This window comes from Carettochelys insculpta, chromosome 6, assembly GCF_033958435.1.
Source record: "Carettochelys insculpta isolate YL-2023 chromosome 6, ASM3395843v1, whole genome shotgun sequence".
Taxonomy (NCBI): domain Eukaryota; kingdom Metazoa; phylum Chordata; order Testudines; family Carettochelyidae; genus Carettochelys; species Carettochelys insculpta.
Window position 1 is genome coordinate 34,112,808 of NC_134142.1, and position 23,772 is coordinate 34,136,579.

The 23,772-nt window shown below is 44.5% G+C and overlaps 1 protein-coding gene across 3 annotated transcripts in view; it reads left to right on the forward strand.

Annotated features, from left to right (window-relative positions):
• EML5 (EMAP like 5) overlaps window positions 1–23,772 on the forward strand; it is a 270,650-nt gene that overhangs the window by 71,296 nt on the left and 175,582 nt on the right. For all 3 annotated transcript variants that reach the window (XM_074998770.1, XM_074998769.1, XM_074998768.1), the window contains exons 6-9: window positions 3,850–3,985; window positions 16,280–16,481; window positions 17,680–17,817; window positions 22,591–22,847. In XM_074998770.1, the coding sequence (XP_074854871.1) occupies window positions 3,850–3,985; window positions 16,280–16,481; window positions 17,680–17,817; window positions 22,591–22,847 (733 nt within the window). The remainder of the gene's footprint in view (window positions 1–3,849; window positions 3,986–16,279; window positions 16,482–17,679; window positions 17,818–22,590; window positions 22,848–23,772) is intronic.

Here is a 23,772-nt window from a genome sequence, read left to right on the forward strand (position 1 = left end):
CTGGGATTGCTTGGGTCCTTTTTCTGCTCCTGGCCCTACCTTGCCGGTGTGTTGGAGTGGGGAGGAGAGGCAAGCTGCCCACCTGTCCTCATGCTGGGGAGGCCTGGGTAGCCTGCATCTCCCATCCCACTGTACTTATCCTTGTTCTCAGGGGTAGTGGGTGAGGCCATGGCTCCAGGCCTCAGGGGGGCAGATCAGGCAGCAGCTTCTGGCACCCCCTGCCTGTCTTTGGAGTAGGCAGTTTGGGCCATGGCTCCAAGCCCCACTTCTTTGTCCCTGGTTTTGAGGACCAGGTCAGGCCACAGCTCCTGGTCCCAACTTCCTGTCCCTGGACTGGGGGACTGGCTCAGGCCACGGCTCCCAGTTGTTCACCCTGCATGTCTTTGAGGTGGGGAGACCAGATCAGGCTGCAGCTTCCATTCTCCCCATCCTGGGAGTGGGATGGGCCTTGGCTCTCGGCTTTCCATAAGCTACTTAGGAGACTAAATGCCACTTATGTTTGAAAGTGGGATCTATGTTCTTAATTGATTGTCACTTTTGAAAACAGGATGTTGGCTCTTTAGTTACTTAGACACTTTTGATAATTATTCTTGAATCAATGAGACTGAGGTTCCTGGAGGAAAAAAATAGGGTTAGATATAATATACTAGGCAGTTGTGTTGTATTCTCTTTATTTCATTCATTTATTTTAAAACATTTTTCTTTATGCAAATGTTTGACTTTTTTCATTAATTACCTAAAAGAGTAGACTAATGACAAAACCCTGATCCTAACCCCATTAAAGGCAGTGGAAGTTTTTCCATTGACATTTGTAGAGGTTAGAGTGGGTCCTAAGGCAAAAGGATGTGAAGTGAAACTCTTTTTAGGTAGAAGAAGTGGCAGTATTATGATCATCAGAATGAAAGCAATATTTCAGCAAGTCTTTCAACTTACTAAATATCAGCAAGCACGTTTAGTCTAAAATCTTTGTTAAGCAAAATAAAATAAAACAAAATAAAATTCCATTTAATCAAAGTCCTTCGTTCATGTCTTTAAACCAGCTCTACTTAAATGGTGTGTCTTCCTGAGACATTTGCTTCTGTTTAATTTAAATTGTTGTAGCTCAGTGGTTTGTGTATTGGCCTGCTAAACCCAAAGCTGGGAGTTCAGTTCTTGAGGGGGCCATTTAGGGATCTGGGGCAAATAGATTTAAAAAAAAAAACTGCTGCTTGGTCCTGTCAGGAGGGCAGGGGACTTGACTTGATGACCTCCTGAGGTCCCTTCCAGCTCTATGAGATGTGTAATTGGAAGACAACATAAAAATCAGTGTTAGTAAAGTTTGTACATGATACAAACATTTATGGAGTAGTAAGCAGTGATAGTAACTAGTGCATCAGTTCCACAGAGTGGTCTGGATATCATGGTAAACAGGGCTCACTTGAACAACATGCATTTTAATACAGCCAAATTCAGGGTCATGCATATGACTTGGTCACCCTTATAGTTCTACAGCAGCACAGCTTCACTGGTGCAGTTTTGCCACTGTAGCACTTAGTTAAGATGCTACCTATGCTGATGGGAGAACTTCTCCCATCTGCATGGGTACTTCACCTCCCTAAGAGGCGCAGTAGCTCTATTAATGGGAGAAGCCTTCCCAATGCCATAGCGCTGTACCCACAGGGAGTTCAATCAGTAGATCTGCATCATACCTGAGCAGTTACACCAAAGTAAGTTTATAGTATAGAGTATGGCCGAGTAATAAATAATGTTAGGTTACACTTAATAGGATGGGAGACTGCATCTTGGAAAGCATTTACTAAGAAAGATGCCTAGTGGTCATGGTGGATAAACAACCAAGTGTGTTCTCACTGTGAGATGTAGTGGATAAGAGAAGCAGTGCGATCTTTGGGATGTATGAGCAGGATATTGTAGAGTAAAAGTAAAAAGTTGGTATTATCACTGTATGTAGAATTACTGAGACAATTACTGGAACACTGTTTTTAATTCTGGTGTCCACTGCTTCAAGAGAAAGGTGAACAGTTGCAAAGGGGGGCGGGGTTGTTTTTGTTTTTTTTTTTTAAGAAAGTTAAGAGTGGTATGTTTTGGAAAACCTGTCTACCAAGAAGCTTATAGTAATCAATAGAACATTAAAACAATCTATAAATAGCTTCATGGGGAGAAGGGTGCTAATATTAGAGGAGTCTTTAATTTGGGAAACAAAGTCATAACAGTATACATTGGCTGGAAGCTGAAAATAAATGAAGAAATAAGACATGTTTTAACAGAGTAATTAACCATCAGAACAACTGTGGATGTGATGAGTTCTCTCCCACTGAAAGCCTTTAAATCAACGTTGGATGCCTTTGTAAAGGAGGTACTGTTTCTCAAACAGAAATTGTGGGTTTGATGCAGTAATTACAGAGAGAAATTTTACGGCCTGTATTTTGCAGGAGGCCAGACCAGATTATCATCATATTCCCTTCTGTTCTTAAAAGGTATGAAATTTGAAAATAGTGAAAACGCTTTCACCATAAGAATTAAAGTATAGCTTAGTCCAGGGGTCTGCACCCAAAACAGTGAAAAGAGCCATTTTCTCAAATTCAGTTACAAAATCAATACTTCAAGAGCTACAATTCACGTGAATATGAGACAGTCCTTAATAAACAACATCAAACCATTCTTTTTTAATCCCTATTTTAAGAACAGGGCAAGGGCGCACACAATGCTTTGTGCCAGTTAGAAAAAGTTTGTTACTTTCACTCCTGAATTGGAGAGAAACGAGGACAAGGAAAATGTTGCACCTAGGTACAGGCTGTTAAGCAGGAAGGTGCAATGTTCACCTCAACCCTCTTTCCTAAGCTCTTACCCCGCCCTTGGCCCACAAACCTGCTCCCCTCTCCATGGTTTACCTGCCTCAGCCCCCAAATCTGCCCCCCATCTCCAAACTTTACCCTGCATCCTGCAAACCTGCTTTCCTCGTCGCCAGGATTAACTCAGCTCAGCCAACGAGCTCTTCTAGCTATGCACACTGTTGCTGCTTCTCTGTGGCCACCACTTCCTTCTCAGTGGAGCTGCCCAGCTCCATCAGGGGCAGACTCAGCTGCCCCTTCCTTCAGCTGTCCTGTGGGCTTAGCACTTCCCCCACCTGCAGTGCAGGCAGCTCCCTATCCTGCTACCATTGAAATAATTTAATTAAATTTAATTGGTTTAATGGCCAGATCCCTCCTGCCACCCTCCTGGCTGTTAAACCAATTAACTGTAGTTCTTCTGTGTCAGAGGTGGTGGGGCAGGGAGCAGCAAGAAGAGTCAGTAGCAGTGCTTGAAGCTGCAATCGACTCCTTAAAGAGCCATGTGTGGCTCTGGAGCTGTAGGTTGTAACCCCCGGGTTTAGTCGATTTAAGCTAAAACAGTATAAACCAAAATAAAGATATTCTCATGCAGATTTGCTCTGGTGTAACTAAATCAGTTTAAATTCATACCTTAATTCAAACTCATGCAATTTTCACATGTGGACAAGCCCCAAGAACTGATTTAGGATAGCACTTAATAACATGCTTATATCCCAGTTAAACCAATGAGATTTAAGTATATATCTTTAAGTATGTGCTTAAGTACAGTCTTACAGTTGAAGTTCTTTCTATAAAACTTTCCATTTTATTTCAACATTAGAAGGAAATCTGTAATTCTAAAAATGGTTCTTCAATTATTATATTTATTTTGACTCAGTTATAAAAGGTGTACTATTATAATTTGTTGCCTTCTTCAACATAACAAAAAGAAAAATATTTCCTATCACTGTAAAGAATTTTGCTTTTCATAATAGTAAATGTAAACTGTATATTGTTAAACTTTTTTTTCCCTTCTTTTCAGGCAGGAATTTTCAGCATGAATGCATGCGAGGAGGGTTTTGCCACTGGTGGCAGGGATGGCTGTGTTCGTCTATGGGATTTAAATTTTAAACCAATTACTGTGATTGATCTCAGGGAAACAGACCAAGGATATAAAGGTAAAAAGTCTTATCCGATTTTTCTTATAATCAAAGAAGTAGCTCTCCATAGTTTAAAAAGTAATGCCATTTTAATAAAAAGTTAAAGGAAATGTTTTTATAAATTTATATATAGTAATATGAACAACTTATTTGCATTATAAGAGTTAATAATTTGTACTTCTGTAATGCCCATCCATCTTGGGATCACTAAGCACTTCAAATACTCAAGAAGACTCACAACAGTTTAGTGAAATAGTTACAGCACACAGAGGGAAAGTTTTTCCTGTTGCTGAGATGCAGCCATCTGTATGTTGTAATATTGCAGCTTTTTCACACTAGCAAGTAACACTGCATAACAATACAGGACCTGAGGGGCAACAGACTTTCTGGGACCCTGGGCAAGGTGAGGAAATGACTTTTTCCTCCTGGAAGGGGTGGGGCCTTGGGCAGAAGGGGCAGGGCTGGAGGCAGCCAGCCCTCAGCAGAAAATTGATTCTTCTTCGAGTGGTCCCCGTGGGTGCTCCACAGTTCCACAGTAGGTGTCGGGCTCACCTGGTGCCGCAGATCGGAATTCTTCTAGCAGTTTCCACGGGATCGCGCATGTGCCGATGCGTGCCGCTTCATTGCGCGCCCTCAGTCATGTGCACGATCCGGTCCCTGCCAGTTCCTTCTCAACCGCCAACGGCTGCAAAGGGAATCTGCTCCAGCTCTAAAAAGCCTGAGACAGATAAAATAGTTGTTTTTACTTGTTAGCTCATTGTTCTTACTATTCTACAAAAAAAAAAAAAAAAAAGAGAGAAGCCAAAAAAAGAAAACATACAAAATAGTAGGAGAGAAGAGGAACGGAGGGAAGAGGAGCGGACAAAGAAGGCTGGTTAAGCTGTCCACTACCCTGAAGGCTGTGAATGTTGTTTGGGTTGTAGAACGCACTGATTAGTGGCTAAGTACCCTATTAACAGTAAAGACACCGCAATGTCTTCCTCGGGGTTTAAGAAGTGTGAGTCATGCCGCGAGGCTATGCCGGCCTCTGATGGGCATAGTAAGTGCATTCGCTGCCTGGGGGAGTCCCATGTTACCCAGAAGTGTTTGCACTGCGCTAAGCTTACAGCCAGGGCCAGGAAGGACAGAAAGATGAGGCTAAAAATGATCTTGTTTGATAAGGCCCTTCAGCCTGAGCCGCCGGAGAAGCCTCACACAGAAGGGCCCTCTGGGTTGCATAAAAGGAAGGCGGCTTCTTTGACCCCCTCTGTGCAAAAGAAGAGGAAACTCTCCCTGGCTCGATCCTTGCCGGCGGTTTCAGTGAGCAGGACGAGCGGAACGCAGAGCCCTGAGCTGTGGACTGATGAAAGCGGCAGCAAGGTCGCGCACATGGCCGGGGCCAGGCCTCTGGCTATTCAGCAGTTGGCACTGAGGGTGTCGTGAGCGCCAGCGTGGCAAGAGCTGGAATCGGCGGCGCTGCCTCACGCGGCACCGGCTCTCATGGCGCCGATGGTGCAGGGGCACCCAGCACGGGGCCCAGCGGTGCCGGAGGAAGCTACCCGCGCAGCACCGCTTATGATGGTACCGAGCGCGGCACCGACAGCAGGGCCGAGATCCCCGGCACGGGAGGGGGCGGCGCCCACCCTGCAGGGGTGGGGAAAAGCTAGAGCCAAAACCTGGCACCTCAGTCCATCTCCAGGCAGGGCTGCGATGCCGTTATCACCCAGCCCCCCTGCCCCGCCCCTGAGATACACACGCTGCGTCGCAGGGTGGCAACTCCACCGGCCTATTTCGGACCTCCCTCTCCGTTCCTCCAACCACCTTCACCTTCACTCAGGCCCCCTTCACCCTTTTTGGGCATGGATCCCTATGAGTACTATCACATACCAGCTTCACCATTATCAATGTCGTCACGGAGATCCCGCTCTCCCAGACATCATGGGTACACACTCTGATCGTGGCCCAGGTCTCCATCACCAGGCCCTTTTCCATGTTGTTATGGCCGTCCTCATCATACTGAACACCGACATCGGAGGTCTAGATCCAGGGGCAGATCCCCTCCCACTCCTCGCCAATACCCCTGTGTACACTCTCGCTCTGGGAGAGGAACACAGCTGTCCCAGGGGGAATTCGGTCCAGAGTCCCAAGACTTTCCTTCACAGCCCATGAGGGAGCAAGCATACCAGCGAACTCGGGAGCCAGAGGACTTGGGGGAGGTTTATCCTAGCGGCTCCTCATCCTCCCCAGATGAGGCAATTGTCCCCGGGGATGTCTCCCCTCCAGATGACCTTAAACAATTCCAAGAGCTGTTCAAAAGAGTAGCATACACACAGGACATTCAAATAGCAGAGGTGCAGGAGAAGCATCATAAACTCCTGAAAAATTTGAGACCCCCGGCTTCATCTAAAATCACTATTCCACTGGACGAAGCCATTATAGAGTCGGCCACTAACATATGGCAGACTCCCGCCTCTATTCCGCCTACAAATAAAAGGGCAGATAAGAAATACTTTGTCCCAGCCAAGGGCATTGAATTCATGTTTAGCCACCCACAGCCCAATTCTTTGGTGGTCGAATCGTCCCAGCAAAGGTCAAAGGCGCCTCAGTACAAATCAGGGGGGTCAGATAAAGATGCTAAGAAATTAGAGCTGTTCAGCAGAAAGGTATACTCCTCCTCTACCTTATTACTTTGACAACTACTCTAGACTTACCTCTCTCATGGATTCCCTCCCAAAGGACAAGAAGCCAGTGTTAAATTCTATCCTCAGCAAAGGCACTACACTTACCAACCACAACATGCACAATATCAGTGAGGCTATGACCAAAGGCGCCATCAACAGCAGCAACAGTACAGGGCCCCCAGGCGACGTTCTCAACAAAGTCACACAACCTCGGGGCAAGCCCAGAGGCAGCAAGTTTGACGGGTATGTCGAGGACTGCACTATCAACACCATTGCTCAATGCCACTCTCACCTCATGTTCCATCATTGCCTCAAACCATTCCACTCCCAATGGCAAAATATCACAACAGACAAATGGGTGCTGGAAATTATAGCCACTGGTTACATGATCCCCTTCCAGTCACTACCACCGACGAAACCTCCCACCCGGCCTCTCAGGAACCCTTCTCACGAGGCGAGGCTGAAGCAGGAGGTAGATCACCTCATGTTCATAGGGACGATGGAAAGAGTACCGGAACAATTCCAAGGGAAAGGTTTTTACTCACAATACTTCCTAACAGAGAAGAAAACAGGAGGCTGGAGGCCGATTTTGGACCTTCGGGGCCTCAACAGATACTTGCGTAAGCAGCGCTTCCTGATGATTACAGTTGCCTCCATACTTACGGCACTGGACGATGGAGACTGGTTTGCAGCCCTTGACTTACAAGACACTTATTTTCATATAACAATCCACCTGGCACACAGACGCTTCCTCCGCTTCACGGTCGACGGGGAGCATTTCCAATACAGGGTTCTTCTGTTTGGCCTATCCTCGCCACCCAGAGTCTTTACCAAAATCCTGGCAGTGGTATCAGCTTACCTGCACAGGCAGGGCGTGTTTACTTTTCCATACCTGGACGACTGCCTACTGAAAGGGGCCTCAAAGGCAGAGGTCCTACGCATGATACGCGTTACCGCGAACATGTTTACTTCGCTGGGCCTAGTTATCAACCTTGCAAAGTCAAAGACCAAACCCACTCAAGATATAGAGTTCATAGGGGCGCGCATAAACTCTGTCGCATCAAGAGTATACCTGCCCGACGCCCGCTTCCGCACCATCAAATCCTTGGTGCAAGTCATGATGTACAGCCCTGTGGTGCCGATCGTAACATGCCTGCAACTGTTGGGGCACATGGCGGCCACCATGTTTGTGGTACAGAATGCCAGGTTACACATGTGAAGCCTGCAGGCATTGGCTGGTGAGCATTTACAGACCGGCAGCCCATACCTTTCACAGGATAGTATCGCCCACGACGGAGGTACGGAAGTCGCTCGCATGGTGGGCAGATCCCAAGAACCTGCTAGTGGGAGTGCCCTTCCACCAACCACAAATTTCCATTTTTCTCACAACTGACGCCTCCCACATATGATGGGGAGCGCACATTGGCAGCAAGGTGACGCAAGGGCTATGGTCCCCCGCGGAACAGACACTGCACATAAACATACTGGAGCTCAGAGCAGTGTTCAATGCATGCAGACATTTTCGGAAATACCTTCACGGCAAAGTAGTCAGGATCAATACCGACAATACCTCCACCATGTTCTACATCAAAAGACAAGGAGGGGCATGGTCCCGTGCGCTATGTGCAGAAGCAGTCCAATTGTGGAATTGGTGCATTGCCAACAACATAACATTGAAAGCCTCGTACTTGCCGGGTGCCCACAACGTGAAGGCAGATCAACTGAGCAGGCGCTTTGCACTCACGCATAAATGGCAGATCCGCTCCAACCTGCTACGACGTGTATTTTGCACCTGGGGGTTTCCCCAAGTCAATTTGTTTGCCACCCAGCGCAACAAGAAATGCCCTCAGTACTGCTCCAGAGCAGGAATAGGGCGGGGGTCCCTGGGGGCGCCTTCATGATCTCATGAAAGGGCCCTCTACTCTACGCGTTTCCCCCCACAACACGTATCCACAAGGTTCTGCAGAAAGCCAGAAGGGAGAGAGCTCACATGATCCTCATAGTTCCAACTTGGGACCGACAACAATGGTTTCCCCTGCTTCTGCGCATGACGGATCGTCCACCACTCCCCCTACCGGTAGCGCCGGACTTACTCACACAGGCTCAGGGGTCCATAGTGCACCTGCACCCTCAGGGACTCCACCTACAAGCATGGTTAATCCATGGCTTAGCGCCTTAGAGAGCACGTGTACGGAGGGAGTAAGACAAGTCTTAGAGTGTAGCCGAAGGACCTCCACCAGGAGGACTTACGAACAGAAATGGACACGCTTTACCGCCTGGTGCTCTGCCAAACAGATAGCTCCTCTGGACGTCCCTATAACTGTAATTCTAGAATACCTGCTGGACCTCAAACGAGATGGGCTCTCTCTATCCTCGCTAAAAGTCCACCTCGCAGCTATATCAGCTTTTCGGCACAAAGAGGAGGGGCCCACCGTATTCGCCCATCCTGTCGTCACAAGGTTCTTGAAGGGGCTGGTAAACCTGTACCCTCCTCGAAAACCGCTACCACCATTGTGGAGTTTGGACTTGGTACTCCACACGCTATCGGGACCACCCTTCGAACCATTAGCCACGTTACCCCTCCGACTACTTACCATGAAAACGACCTTCCTTCTTGTGATTACGTCAGCTCGCAGGGTGAGCGAGCTCACAGCAGTGGTGGCAACGCCGCCATGCACAGTATTCTCAAAGGAGGCAGTGACCTTACGGTTACACCCAGCCTTCGTTCCGAAAGTTTCCTCGGAGTTCCACGTTAACGAACCAATAGTATTACCCTTGTTTTACCCAAAGCCTCACAGCTCCAGCAAGGAGGCGCGCCTGCACCTCCTAGATGTGAGGAGGGCGTTGGCCTTTTATATAGACAGAACTAAGCCCTTCCAGAAAATGGACAGGCTTCTGGTGTCTCTCACTCCCAGGTCGAAAGGGGAAGGCCTCTCTTCCCAGAGAATTTCAAACCACATTGTGTCCTGTATAAACTGTGCTACGAGCTTCGAAAGACCCCTTTGCTAGCCCCGCCCAGGGCTCACTCCACCAGAGCGGTGGCGGCATCAACAACCTTCTTCAAGGGAATCGCGTTGAAGGACATTTGCAGAGCGGCGACTTGGTCATCCTACGACACCTTTGCCAAGCATTGCGCCCTGCATCGGGTGTTCGATGAGGATACCGTCTGTCGACAGCAGTCCTCTCAAGGGCAAGCTGCACATGAATCAAGTACCCACCTCCTTACTTGGGGTTACTGCTGGGTAGTCCCCTACTGTGGAGCACCCATGGGGACCACTCGAAGAAGAAAGAGAAGTTACTCACTTGCAGTAACGATGGTTCTTCGAGATGTGTCCCCGTGGGTGCTCCACTACTCGCCCGTCCTCCCCGCTTTGGATCTCTGTCCGGTGTTTTTTCAGGAGCATCCGGGGTGGTTGGTCAAGGAACTGGTGGGGACCAGATCGCGCACATGACCGAGGGCACGCACGGGAGCGGAGCACAATGGCGCATGTGCGATCCAGTGGAAACTGCTAGAAGAATTCCGATCTGCGGCACCGGGCGAGCCCGACATGTACTGTGGAGCACCCACGGGGACACATCTCGAAGAACCATCGTTACTACAAGTGAATAACTTCTCTTTTCTTGTGGACAGTTTTGTCAGGAGAGGCTTTCCTGACATTTGTCCTGTCCACCTGGGGCCAAATATTGGGAAAACCCCCTCTGCCGAGACATCCCTCCTCCTTCATGGAACAAGGAAGATGGGGATGTTGGCAGAATGTTCCCAATGCGCCAGACTTCTGATGAGAGACCGCTAGTCTCCCAAGAGAAGCCTGCAGTTTAGACATAGCCTCAAGAGTAGTACTCTTTGTCATAGTGCTCATGCCCTCTGCATGATTATGCTACTAAGGGTATGTCCATACTAGGACATTAGGTCAAATTTATTATGGTCAATTTTTTTAGCATCTGATAAGTTAAGGGTGCACATCCAACTGGTGTATGAAGTCATTGGAGTACATCCCCATTAGGGTGGGCGGCTTTGACTTTGTCAGCAATGTGTTGTAGGTAATTGTCCCACAATTCCTGCTGCTCCCCTTCATTTTCGGTTAAGCTCCCAGTGTCTGATGAGACAAAAAACGTATCATGGGTATTACTGGGTATGTCTCATCAGCCTCCCATAATGCTCTTATCTCCTCGCTCTCCCCTTGGAAAGCAATGGCAAAAAGTGTTTTCCTGCACTTTAACTGGTGTGATCTGATGCAATTCAACAAGAAGTGTAGAGTCTTGCACTTGGGACAGGAGAATCCCAAGCATTGTTATAGGCTGGGAACCAACTGGTTAAGCATCAGTACAGCAGAAAGGGATCTAGGGGTATGGTGGATGAAAGGCTGGATATGAGTAAACAGTATGCTCTTGTAGCCATGAAGGCTAATGGCATATTAGGGTGCATTTGGAGGAGCATTTCAAGCAGATCTAGAGAAGTGGTTATTCCCCTCCATTCGGCACTGGTGTGTCCAGTTTTGGGCTCCCCCAGTATAAAAAGGACATGGATGTGCTGGAGCAGGTTCAGCGGAGGGCAACAAAAATGATTAAGGGGCTGGAGCACGTGACCTATGAGGAGAGGCTGAGGGATTTGGGATTATTTAGTTTACAGATGAGAAGACTGAGGGGTGATTTGATAGCAGCCTTCCACTTCCTGAAGGGAAGCTCTAAAGAGGATGGAGAGAAGCTGTGCTTAGTAGTGACAAATGGCATAACAAGGAGCAAGGGTCTGAAGTTACAGAAGGAGAGAAATAGGTTGGATATTAAGAAAAACTACTTGACCAGGAGGGTGGTGAAGCACTGGAATGCATTGCCTAGAGAGGTGGTGGATTCTCCATCTCTAGAAGTTTTTGAGTCCTGTCTTGACAAGGTCCTGGCTGGGATGACTTAGTTGGGTTTGATCTTGCTTGAAGCAGGGGGCTGGATTAGATGAGCTCCTGAGGTCCCTTCCCGCCCTATGATTCTATGACAAAGTCCTGAGCTACTTCTTGTGGTTCCTGCGCTTTGTGGTGGTTAAGATTATGCCTCAGAGGCTCGCTGCACCCCATTTGCTCTATGTCCCAGTTTTCCCAGGGACAGGGCACAGCCTATTGAGCTCTTCACATCATTGGCACAGTAATAAGCGAGTGAAGGTCCCCCGTGGCTGATGGGTCTCCTCCTGCCCCTTGCAAGCTGCCCCAGAGGGTGCAAGACAGTCTGTGGAGAACCTGGTCCCTTCCCTCTCAATCCAGATTCCTGCCCAGGGACCATAGCTTGTTGCTGCTGGAGGAGCTGTCTCCCTCAGCCCAAAGTGCACCAGCTTCTTCCCTGGGCCACTCCCCCATATGATTTCCTCAGTACCTTCCACTGGCTGCTGCTTTTTCCTCTTGCAGGCTGTCCTTTGTAGTTTCCTCCTTCCTGGTCCATCCCCTTTCTTCCTCCCTCTCCTTACCTGAGGGAAGCCTTTCAAAGGATTCCACAGCCTTAATGGGTTGCAGGTAGTTAATTAACCGCAGGTGCTGGATTAGCCTGCTGCTGCATCCTGGATGAGCCTCAGTCCCTGGGAAACATACAGGCACTGTCCCAAATGTCCACATACTTGCCCTCCATAAAGTTACTGTAGTATCCTTTGGGCTGTGGTCCTCCACACTGGGTATCTGTGCAGACGCTATTGCAAGCCTAGCATGGACCCTGTACAGTTTCAAACTGCTGTGGCAAGTACTGTGAGCACCTCATGCATTATGCTGCAGTATGTGCAGAGCTTAAGCAGCATCTGTGAGAGCAATGGAAACTCTGAGGAGGACACAGACATACACAAATGTGAAACACAAAAGAGGAGGAACAGAGAGATGCTGGCTACACATGATGATTTGTACACAGTAGAATGCTGGTTCTGGTGCCATAAAACAAGCACAGACTGGCAGGACTGCATTGTCTTGCATGTATGGGATGATTAGCAGTAGCTACAAAACTCCACACACAAGGCCACTTTATGGAATGTTGTGTATTGCTTTCTATATCCCTGATTCACAGCAATAACAGAATGAGATCTGCTCTGGCAGTTCAGAAGCGAGTGGCAATAGCTATTTGAAAGCTTGCAACTGCCAGACAGCAAAGGTTAGTGGGCAGTCAGTTCAGAGTGGGCAAATCCACAGTAAGAGTTGCTGTCATCTAAGTAGCCAAGGCAATCAAGACCTTTCTGCTATGAACAATAGTGACCCTGGGAAATATGCAGGACATAGTGGATTGTTTGCTGCAGTAGAGTTCCTTAACTTCAGTGGAGTGATTAATGAAACACACATCTCTATCTTGGCACCAGACCACCTTGCCAGAGAGTACATAAACTGCAAGGGGTGTTGTTTGATGGTGTTGCAGAACTTGGTGGATCACAAGGGCTGTTTCCATTTACCATCTTTTGGGGTTGATAGGACCTTTGTCCCAGGATAAGTCCCAGTATTCGTTATTCCTTTATTGGGAACCCCCTCAATGTGCATAGCTGCAATACTACACTATATGAACTCTTGTATATTTACACAAGTAGTTTATTATACATTTAGCACAATCACAAACACCCCAATTTCATAAGATTAATAGGGAATGTACATCTATATTTTCATACCAGGCATTCACACCATTCCTTCCAGAACCGCCTGAAGTGTAAGCCATCATTTTCTTCGTCACCTTTGCCTTCCCCATCATTACCCGTGGCCATTATTTTGGCACCTCCTCAGGACTACATCATCTTCTAATGTCTCTACGCTATGACATGTTACATTGGCATTATGTTTGATACATGTTCAGTAGGGGATGTTTCCTTTCCTACTTATTTTGTATTTCCTCACCTTGTTAATGGTGAACTATCTTTTTTTCTATAAGCCAGAATATCACTTATCAACTTACCATGTATGTGAGTTCATTACTATGGGTCATTTGTGGACATTTTTGGAAGCCCCTATGCCACTGGAGGTTGCTTTATCTAGGTGAAAAGTCCCAAAAATACGCATATTGACTTTGTAAACTGGATGAAAGGTCCTACTCACATGCTTGCTAGTTTTGCCTTAGATTAGCATACAGGATATGGCCCGTAGGTCTCTTGCGTTAGAGCCAAATTACATTACTATAAACCTACAAATGCACTATACTAAAACAAGTAATTAAATCATAAGAAAATAGGCATTTCTATAAGCAGGCAAGCAAATTAGCCTTATAGGCTACAAAATCACTCTGGAAATGTAGGGGCCTTAAGCCAACAGGTTTTTTGCTTCTGAGGAAACTGAGAATGGAACAGTTGAACAACAGAAGCATAAACAACATTAATATGACAGGTTGATACACATCTGCCTCAGAAAATGAGATCAATTAACCCTCTTAAGCAACATTTAACAATACAAAAAAGCAGTCAAGTAGCACTTTAAGACTAACAAAATAATTGATTAGGTGAGCTTTTGTGGGACAGACTAACTTCTTCCGACCATAGCCATACCAGGACAGACTCAATATTTAACGCATAGAGAGCCAAAACTGTAATCAAAGTTGACAAATCAGAAAAAAAAATCATCAAGGTGAGCAAATCAGAGAGCAGAGGGGCGGTGGGGGGGGCGGTCAAGAATTAGGTTAGATTACTTGGCATTATCTAATTCTTGACTTCCCCCACCCTCCCGCCCCTCTGCTCTCTGATTTGCTCACCTTGATGATTTTTTTTTCTGATTTGTCAACTTTGATTACAGTTTTGGCTCTCTATGCGTTAAATATTGAGTCTGTCCTGGTATGGCTATGGTCTGAAGAAGTTGGTCTGTCACACGAAAGCTCACCTAATAAATTATTTTGTTAGTCTTTAAAGTGCTAGACTAGTGTTAGACTGCTTTTTTATTTTGATAGTAAGCAGAGGATGTGTTTCCTCACTTGCTTCCTTTAATGGACCTTTTCAGTGCAAAATTTCAGGAGACAGCAGAAGAGAGGGACACTATAGAGCTCATCTACCCACTTGCTTATTCTCCCTGGATGACACAGCTGTCGTTGAATAATCTTCCCCAATATGAATGATTTTATAATATAACAGGAACTTATGAATAATCACTTCTCTTGGTATGTAGGTTGAACTAGTCCAGGACAGCCCACATAAGTGAGTGGGTGGTTTGCCTAATGAGTATCTAGCTTGGATGGCTTTATCTATAGCAATGTAATTTTGTAGTCCACAAAAATCCATGTGCATGCTCCCTCTTTTCTAATGCACTCTTCCAAAATGACTGAGAAGAAGCAGGAATGAGAAAAGACAGAAACAGCTTACTGAAACGGGTAAACTTGCTTGTATGGTAGACACTATTGACTTCACATGACTAGTTAGGCACTTGAGTCCATATTCAGGAACCTAAACAAAAGTGATTTTTTTTTTTTAGAATAGTTGGGCATCTTCCGTTCTCCTCAATTCAGTTTAACTTGTGGGCGCTCAGCTCATTGCAAATTACGATACATATTTAGGTGCCAAAATATACAGACCAATTCCCCAAGCCCACCCTATTCCTGCTCTGCATACTGTTGCCAGTAGAATCTATTTCTCACTCTTTCAAATTGATTATCTTTTTTGATAATCAGATGATATGTCTGTTGTTTTGTTGATGGTTGTGGAAGGCAACCGTGAGTAGACAAATCAAAAAAGCAGTCCTGTAGCACTTTGAAGACTAACAAAGTGCTACAAGACTGCTTTTTTGTTTTGTGAAGGTAGCCTAACATGGCTGCCTGTCCATTGAGTAGACAAATTTGTGAACTAAAATGACACTTGTCTTTTAATTTTCTGCTTACTAGTAAGTCCTCTGAAAGTTAAGAATAACACAGACCATTGATATCTCTGATGTCTCATAAAGTCTCCATCTGCTCCATCTAGGGTGATTATCCATCCTGTATTGGGGCTGGTCCTGTATTTGGGATGCCAAAAAGGCATTCTGACTTTTTTTTTTTTTAAAGGGACTAATTGTCCAGTATTTCCCACTTCTCCTCACGCCCCAGCCTCAGGAAAGCTGGGGCAGCGTGGGCAGCTGCCACTTTCACGGAGCTCCAGGGGATTGTTGGCAGCTGTGGCTTCCATGGGCTTCCAGGGACCACCAGGGGCTGCCACTTTCCCAGGGCTCTAGGGGATTGCTGGCAGCTGCCACTTCCCCAGGGATCCCAGGGAGTGCTGGCGACTGCTGCCTCCTTCCCAGCTCCCTGGGGCTTGGAGGAGCCACCCCTCCCACCTATAACTCTCTGTCCCATATTTGGGACAAGGAGATATGGTCGCCCTAGTTCCATCAGAAGTATGAGTGTTCCATTTGAATAAGAGTTGGGCTAGATGACTTATTCAATGTATTATATGTTTAGGATTAAAACACACACTCTTATGTGCAAATATCCATGTGCTGGATCATACTTTTGTTAAGATTTGACTATGCCTTGCTTTATTCTTCTCTCCAATATGCAAGGCTTACTCTTTCTATTCATTTAATGCAATGCAAGAGCAGTGATGGAGGTGTGGTGTGGCCTGTTGTGGCTGAAGGAATAGTATTTATTAAGCAGGTTAATTTCTGGTTGTTTTGTTTCTTTTGTAGATTTGACAGCTATGCTATGTATTTAAATTTAAAGTGGTTCATGACAAAATGAATATACATATGTTTTTCCATAGGTCTGTCTGTGAGAAGTGTTTGCTGGAGAGGGGACCATATTCTCGTGGGGACACAAGACAGCGAAATTTTTGAGATTGTTGTGCATGAACGCAATAAGCCGTTCCTGATCATGCAGGGGCACTGTGAAGGAGAACTATGGGCTCTGGCAGTACATCCTACAAAACCACTGGCCATGACTGGAAGTGATGACCGATCAGTCAGGTTAGCAATGAGCCCTCCCCAATACCTCAAAATGACAAACAATAATACAGCAAATTATCACCATCTCACAGATTACGTACAGCTTTATAGGCAAGACAAATGATTTATGGCATGCAATATTGTGGTATTGAGCCAACTTAATGTCTACTTGTAACTGTAATTGCTGATTACTTCGCTGATGAAGGTCTGAAAATAGTGGCAGAAATGGGTAGTTTACAAAGTAGAAATCAACCTTAATTTGAACTCAAATTGTGAAAAGGATTATTTTTGTAATTTCACTGATAATGAAAATGAGTGCCAAAATTTTCAAACTTTAATAACTCAAGTTAGGCAGCTAAATGTATATTTGAGTGATTTAATTTTCAGAGGTGCTGTGCAGCATCCACAACTTTAATTTAACATTTATAGATATAACATTAACATTTAAGTTAAAAAATTTTGACTGACTTCTTCAGTGAACCTTTTATCTATTGAGTAACAGGCATTACTGAGACACCTTCTTTTGAGTCGATGTAGTGCAATACCTTTTGTGAACTTTTATTCACACTATGGTTGTTTTTGAAATGTGGTAGAAAGGCATTTCTGACTTGACATTTTTGTTTAATATATTGTATCTATATTTGTTAAATAAGTCTGCAGTCTAATAAATCCTAGTCAGTTTTTCTCCTTTACATATTTTAAAAAGCATCTTTAAAAAAAATCCTCTCAAACTAAGTGTAGTGTTATTTTTGCTCTCTTGCTGGAGGATGCACTACTAAATAAATTCATTGATACACAATTGTAAAATTCCACGTTTTAAAGGGAATGATTAGTATTTATTAGAAATTATATTGATATCTGGTCACACTCAGAAAGTTGTGCTGTATTGTGAATGATAAATATAGAAAGGATTGCATTTTAAAAATGTTTCTGTTCATTCAGTAATCTTCAGCTAAATGAATAGTATATATTTAATCCACAGAAGACTTAGATTTTATAAATAAGTAATAAGCTTTCACACACACAGTCTGCCATTGCCATTTCACAAGTAATATAAGCTCTCATTACTATAGGCAGATCTTGTAAGTAGTTGAGAATAAATGATGTAATTGGTGTACAGTACTACATTCAGAATGTATTTTACAAAGTACAAGTCTTTACTTTTTTCTATCAGTAAATAGCCATTCCTTATGTGCTTGTATTTAATATTTTATTTTAGAATTTGGAGCCTAATAGACCATGCATTGATTGCACGCTGCAATATGGAAGAACCAATTCGCTGTGCAGCTATTAGTACTGATGGAATCCATCTTGCGCTAGGAATGAAGGACGGCTCTTTCACTGTACTTCGAGTCAGGTAGGTATGAAAATTATATAAACAAATTATACACTTCTTCCTTATGTAATCTATGCACATTTTTGTTTTGTTATGTGTAAAAAACATGTTAAGGAAGCATTTAAACTTGAATTTCGAACACTAAAAACTTTATAGCAGCGTACATGGCAGAGCTCCATTTTTGCCTCAAGGTTCCTGCACTTTCTTGGTAGTTAGTGTTTGCCTCAGAGGCTTGCTGTGTTCCCAGATAGCCTGTCACCTTTTAATAGAGACAGGAGGCATAGCCTACTGAGCTACCTTCATCACAGGCCAGCCAAATGGAATTGAGGGGAAACTCCTCCTTAGTCCCCATCCAGTGTGCCATATTTCCCTATGCCGAATATAGGACTCCTGGTAAAATTGCTCAGATTGATTGCCGTTGAACTTGCTCGAATCAGAGCTATGAAATGTTCAAAACAACATTAAGCTGACTGAGCTCCTATTAAAAAGACTTACTGTATTGTTATAATGAAAATAAGTAACAATTAAAAATGTATACTTACAATTAAGTGGTTACTGCTTTCTGGAAGTACCTGCCTTATCCTAATCTTGCTGTCTTCCACAGTGTGGGCTGGTAGTGTCAGGCTTGGTAGTTTGACGGGGAGCTGCAGGAGTCAGGAAGGGGACTGGGTGTGTAAAAGGCAGGAGGCTGGGGGCAGTGTCATAACTAGCTAATTTTGCTCCCAAGGCAAGAATGTAAAATTGTACCCTCTCATATTTATATGTTCATAGTAGTTATTGTGTAGAAAAAGGGAAATAATAATAACAACAACAACATGTATTTATTATAGTTGAGATTTGCATAAACAATCAATTAGTACATATGTAGCTTAATACATATAATCTAATCTATATATATAATCTATATTATTAATACTTATAAAATATCACCAAGTCAGGTACTATTAGGTATTTGTTTATAATTGTACTTTGTGTGCTTTTAATGAGGCAAACTCATCAATAATTGTGTTGAAATTAATATTATTCACTACCTTAAATTCTATTGATAAGGTGGACATATGTGATAATCTCTCCTGATCTGTGGATACTCAAAGGTAGTTTTTAATTTTAGTTTACTAAAACTTCTTTAGAAGCCACAGACACTGGCAAGCAGAGAAATATTTGCAGGGCGATTTCCAAATTTGGATACGGTTTGGCCAGATTATATTCATGAATTAACTGTAGAAGGTCCAAAGTAGTCGCAGATGAAATGTTTGGCATAGCTGACTTCTGCCAAGCCTCTAGTTCAGGCAGATGTGTCAGTTTTTGGGGTGGTGGGGTATTGTGGCTCTCTTTAGTTTTACAGGTGGCAGGGGCTGATCTTGTAGAGAGAGGGGAATTTTAGGGTTTCTCTGATGAAATGCTGAGAGATGAACTGGGTTCAAATCTTCTACAGCTCTCAGCATTGGCCCTCAGAGCCAGTCTTCCACCCCTCCTTGCACCTGGGACAGCTTAAGTGTAATGAAGGAGCCCTTCTTCTGATGTGGGGGAGAGAATTCTACTGTCTTCTTCAAACTTGAGGAGCAGCAGGAACCAGCTGGTCCTGTCTCCTTGTAAGTGGTGCATACGTCTGTGTGTGGGATGATCTCCCCAGCACATTGCTCGGTAATATGCTCCCTGGACCCTCTCTGGGAGCTAGCGGCAAACCGGCTTCATGTGCTGCAGACCAGGGCTGAGCAGGTTTTGCTTTTCTCCCTGCAAAGTGACACCTACTGGGGCAGGCCCAGGAGCCTGAGCCCTGTGCAATCTGCCTTCAAATCCCTCAACAGGTTAAAATACCAGAGTTTACCTGCAGCAGGGAATGGCTGAAGGGATGGAGAGCCATCAGCTTAGGTCAGCTGCCAGCTGGGGGGGAGACTTGTGAATTTCAGTTAGCACCTTCAGTGAGTGGTGCCTCAGGTGAGAGAGGAGTTCCCCAATTCGAATCGGCCCTGCAAACCTGCATGGTGAGTGCAGGGGTTTATTCTTGAGCCAGGGAAGGCAGGAGCTTGTGGTATGATTTCAAGCAGCAGCTAGGCTTGAGTCTGCTTTTAAATCCCCCCCTAGTCCCCCCCCCCCAGTCCCCCCCCGTTTCTTTTGATGGAGCAGCCAGAGGCATCTTTTCATGATGTTAGTAGAAACCCCTTTTTCCTCCAATAGTGCATGGGGGGGGAGGGTGCAAATCAAGGCAACTTGGCCATAATCCCAATGGCATTCACCTTTTGCATGAGAAAAACTTGGAAAGGGATGCTACCTTTCAAATGTAGTTAGTAATAGGATAAAACTGTTAGCACTGCCCCAGCACAAACAAAATCAAACATCCCTTAGAAACAGGAACCTTCCCGCCTGAATTAATGCAATGAAAGGTGCATTTGCATGAAATCTTTCACAAAGGAAGAAGCTGCCACTGCTCTATGGCTGATTTCCGTGCCCCCTCAGCCCTGCACCTGAGGCAGGTGCCTCACTCACCTTGCCCTTGTTACAGCCCTGGCTGGGGGGTGCAAGAGTCAGGGTAGGAGATTGGGTGTGCAGGAGTCAGGGGAGAGGCAGGGGTGTGCAGGAGTCAGAACAGGAGGTTGGGAATACATGAGGGATGGCAGGGGGTGGGAGTGGATGTGGGAGAGAGTGAGGGGCGAGCCCTGGGGCCAGTTACCTATCTTACTTGCTGCCATGAGGCAGCTGTGGGCTATCTGCCTTGAGGTACTGCTGCTGGGAAACCAGTAGCAGCCAGAGAAACCCTGTCTTTTTCCCAGGGGCTTCTGGTAACAGTGCATGCCCGGACAGCACGTTGGCTGCCCAGTGCACAGGTTCCGTTTAAAGAGTCCATCCCAGCTTTCTCTGTATTGATCTGGTGATCCATATACACATGTGCTTAAAATGTTACCCTTTGCCTGCTTCAGGGTTCCAGGAAAGTCAATGGAACTACAACAGTTTGTAATTTATTCTGTGGTCATTGTCAAGCTACCTCAGTCATGGATTAAATACTCTTGTATTAGGTACTGTATCTTCTGCCATATATTTGGTTTATTGATTAGAATTTCCAAGGTCTGAATTAAAATGAAACTATACACAATAGCGCACTGCAGGACACCAGGGAAAACAGCAAGTAGAAAAATGCAGGATAATTTGCCATTTATAGAAGCAGAAAACGAGACCAAAGAAACAAACAAAACAGATAGGCAAAGTGCCAAGGTTCAGAGGACAAGTTATGAAATAAGATGAGGCTTGTGCTTATAAAAGAAGCAAGAATAGATACAATAAAGCAGCATAGAACATATCTTCCTTATGACTTCTATAAATTGTAGAAGTCAAGGAAAACTATGATTGCCATATGGTAGAGTCTCTGGGACACCATTCATCTAAAAAGAATTTTGTATGTTGCTACAAACAACTGAAGGACTCAGGATCTTACTGTGCTTAAGATCTAGCCATGTAAATTATATTACTGAGTTTAAGGGGAGAAGGAAAACAGCACTGCCCCACCTTCTCTTTCCCATAGTATCTGCTTGGAAAAGGAGAGAACAAGGGAGGGAGGTTAGAACCACTGGTATCCGGTGAAGCAGGTGAGTAAGCAGCTTGCAAACGCGTATTCTGAGAATGACAACCTAAGCATAAGGCAAGAGACAACAACTGGGGCTAGTATCACTGAGGGAAGCAGGAGCTGATGTCTCTAACAGTAGGTCCCTGCTGTTTATAGAGCCTGTCCTACCCCTTCCCCTGTTGCTCCAGGCAACTCTTCAAACAGCAGATCAACATACAGGACAATTTGCCCTTTTTAAAAAAAGTCAGGATACTTTCCAAAAAAGCTAAAATAAGGGACAGTCTCATTTACAACAGGACAGATGGTCATCCTGTTCCCATCTCCTCTCTCAGTAGCTTCTTTCTGGTACCTGGCCCCACCCTTCCTACTTTTCTCTAGCACACCTCTTAGATTTCCCTGCTGCCTTCTCTGAAGGGAAACAGAAGCCTTTTAACATATCCCCAGCAGGTTCTTGATGGGCTGCAGGTGCTGTGGTTAGCTTGTTTACTCCCTTGCTTCAGGCATACTGTTAATTGGCTCTGGGTGCCTGCCTGATTTTGCTGCAGCAATGCTTGCTCTCATCACTCAGGCTGCATCTACACTAGCAAGTTCTGTGGAAAAGCCAGACCTTTTTCGGAAAAAAACAGTGTGTCTACACACAAAATGTGCTCTTTCGATCTGAAATCGAAAGAATGTGGTACTTTTTCTGGCAGCCCTCTTCTTCTCCCACTTCAAGAAGAGTGCCTTTTTCCAAAAGATTGTTTCAAAAAAAAAAAAAGAAGTGCATGCAGATGCTCTTGGGCCCTTCTTTCAAATGAGCAGTCCTCATTGGGCCAGATTTTTCGATCCCTGGCCTGGTCTTTCAAAAGAGATGGGACTGTGTGGATGCTCTCTATTGAAAGAGCGGACTGATCTTTTGATCTGCTTTTTTGTGTGTGGACATCATCTTTCAAAATAAGCTTTTGCAGAAGATCTCTTCCCGAAGAACTTCTTTTGAAGGATCGCTGTGGTGTAGATGAAGACTCAGAGAAGAGGAAACTATATACCCAAGTGGCCAGTAGATTTGCCTTCCACCAAGCTTCGGTAGCCACTTGGTCCGGTTCTGTCACACATATTAAGAACATTATATTTCTATGCGTAACAGTAAAATTTCTGAATTCAAAAGAAGATTTTGTCAGGTATATTCTTGAAACAGTGCGCTAAAAACCATAGCATTCTCTCTTATACTTGTGACATGTTTTCTTTCTTTATTACAGGGATATGACAGAAGTTGTTCATATTAAAGACAGGAAAGAAGCCATTCATGAATTAAAATATTCACCAGATGGGACTTTCCTTGCTGTTGGCTCCAATGATAGTTCTGTTGATATTTATGGTGTTGTCCAGCGATACAAAAAAGTTGGGGAATGCGTTGGATCTGTAAGTTTCATCACTCATATGGACTGGTCTTCAGATAGTAAATATTTACAGACCAATGATGGCAGTGAGAAAAGACTTTTTTACAAGATGCCAAGTAAGAGTTTGTATTTTTATAATTAACTTTTTTATAAAGCCAATCTACAGTATATAGTTATCAAATCTTGTTTTGAAACATTAAGTTATGGAGGCAATGGAAACTGAAAAAATATTACGGAACAAGTAATTATTCACTGGATAACACATAGGAGAAAATTAGAGACCTGTACATAAATAGTCTGTCCATTCAGATTTGTTTTCATGGACTAGACTGTTGCAGTACTCTAGCTGGGGCAGCTAAGCTTTTCTGAGCCATAGTAGCTTAATTTTAAATAGTCTATCTTTCTCTTATTAATATTATTAATAACATTCTTGCTTTATTATAATATTATTTTAAAATTTATTTAAACCATTTTTACAATTTTTATTTAATCAGTGAATCATTCTGAGGAGTACATCTCCTCCACCTCCAGGGTGCTATGTACTATCAGTGGAATAAGCTTTCAGCTCTTTCTCATGGCCCCAGGCAAGTGTATACAGGGTGACTTGCTCCAAACTCTCCTTCAGTTCTTCAGACAAGCTGCCAGAGACAGTGAGAAACTATTTGTACTCTGTTATGATTTTCCCTCTTATAGTGGGATGTGTCGTCTTTGTATTCACACGATTCAGAAATATAAATTGTGAGATATTAACATCCATTTTAACAATTCTTTGGTGCTTAATCATTTTATTGTTTTGTTTTTTTTTTCTGCACCCTCAAGGAGATATAAATCTCTTCCTTCCTCTTGCCTATCACTTGGAAAGACTAACCAAATTGCATGGCTAGTGCCTTTTCTTTCTGGGGAAGCTCAGGTGGTTTACTAGGCCTTAGATGATGATGCTGTAAGGTAGTGTGAGACTTTGAAAACCACCATTCTCAATAACTGGCGGCAGTGCTTTTTTTCTTGGAAAAAAAAGGTGGTAGAAGTCTTGCTATTTTGGAA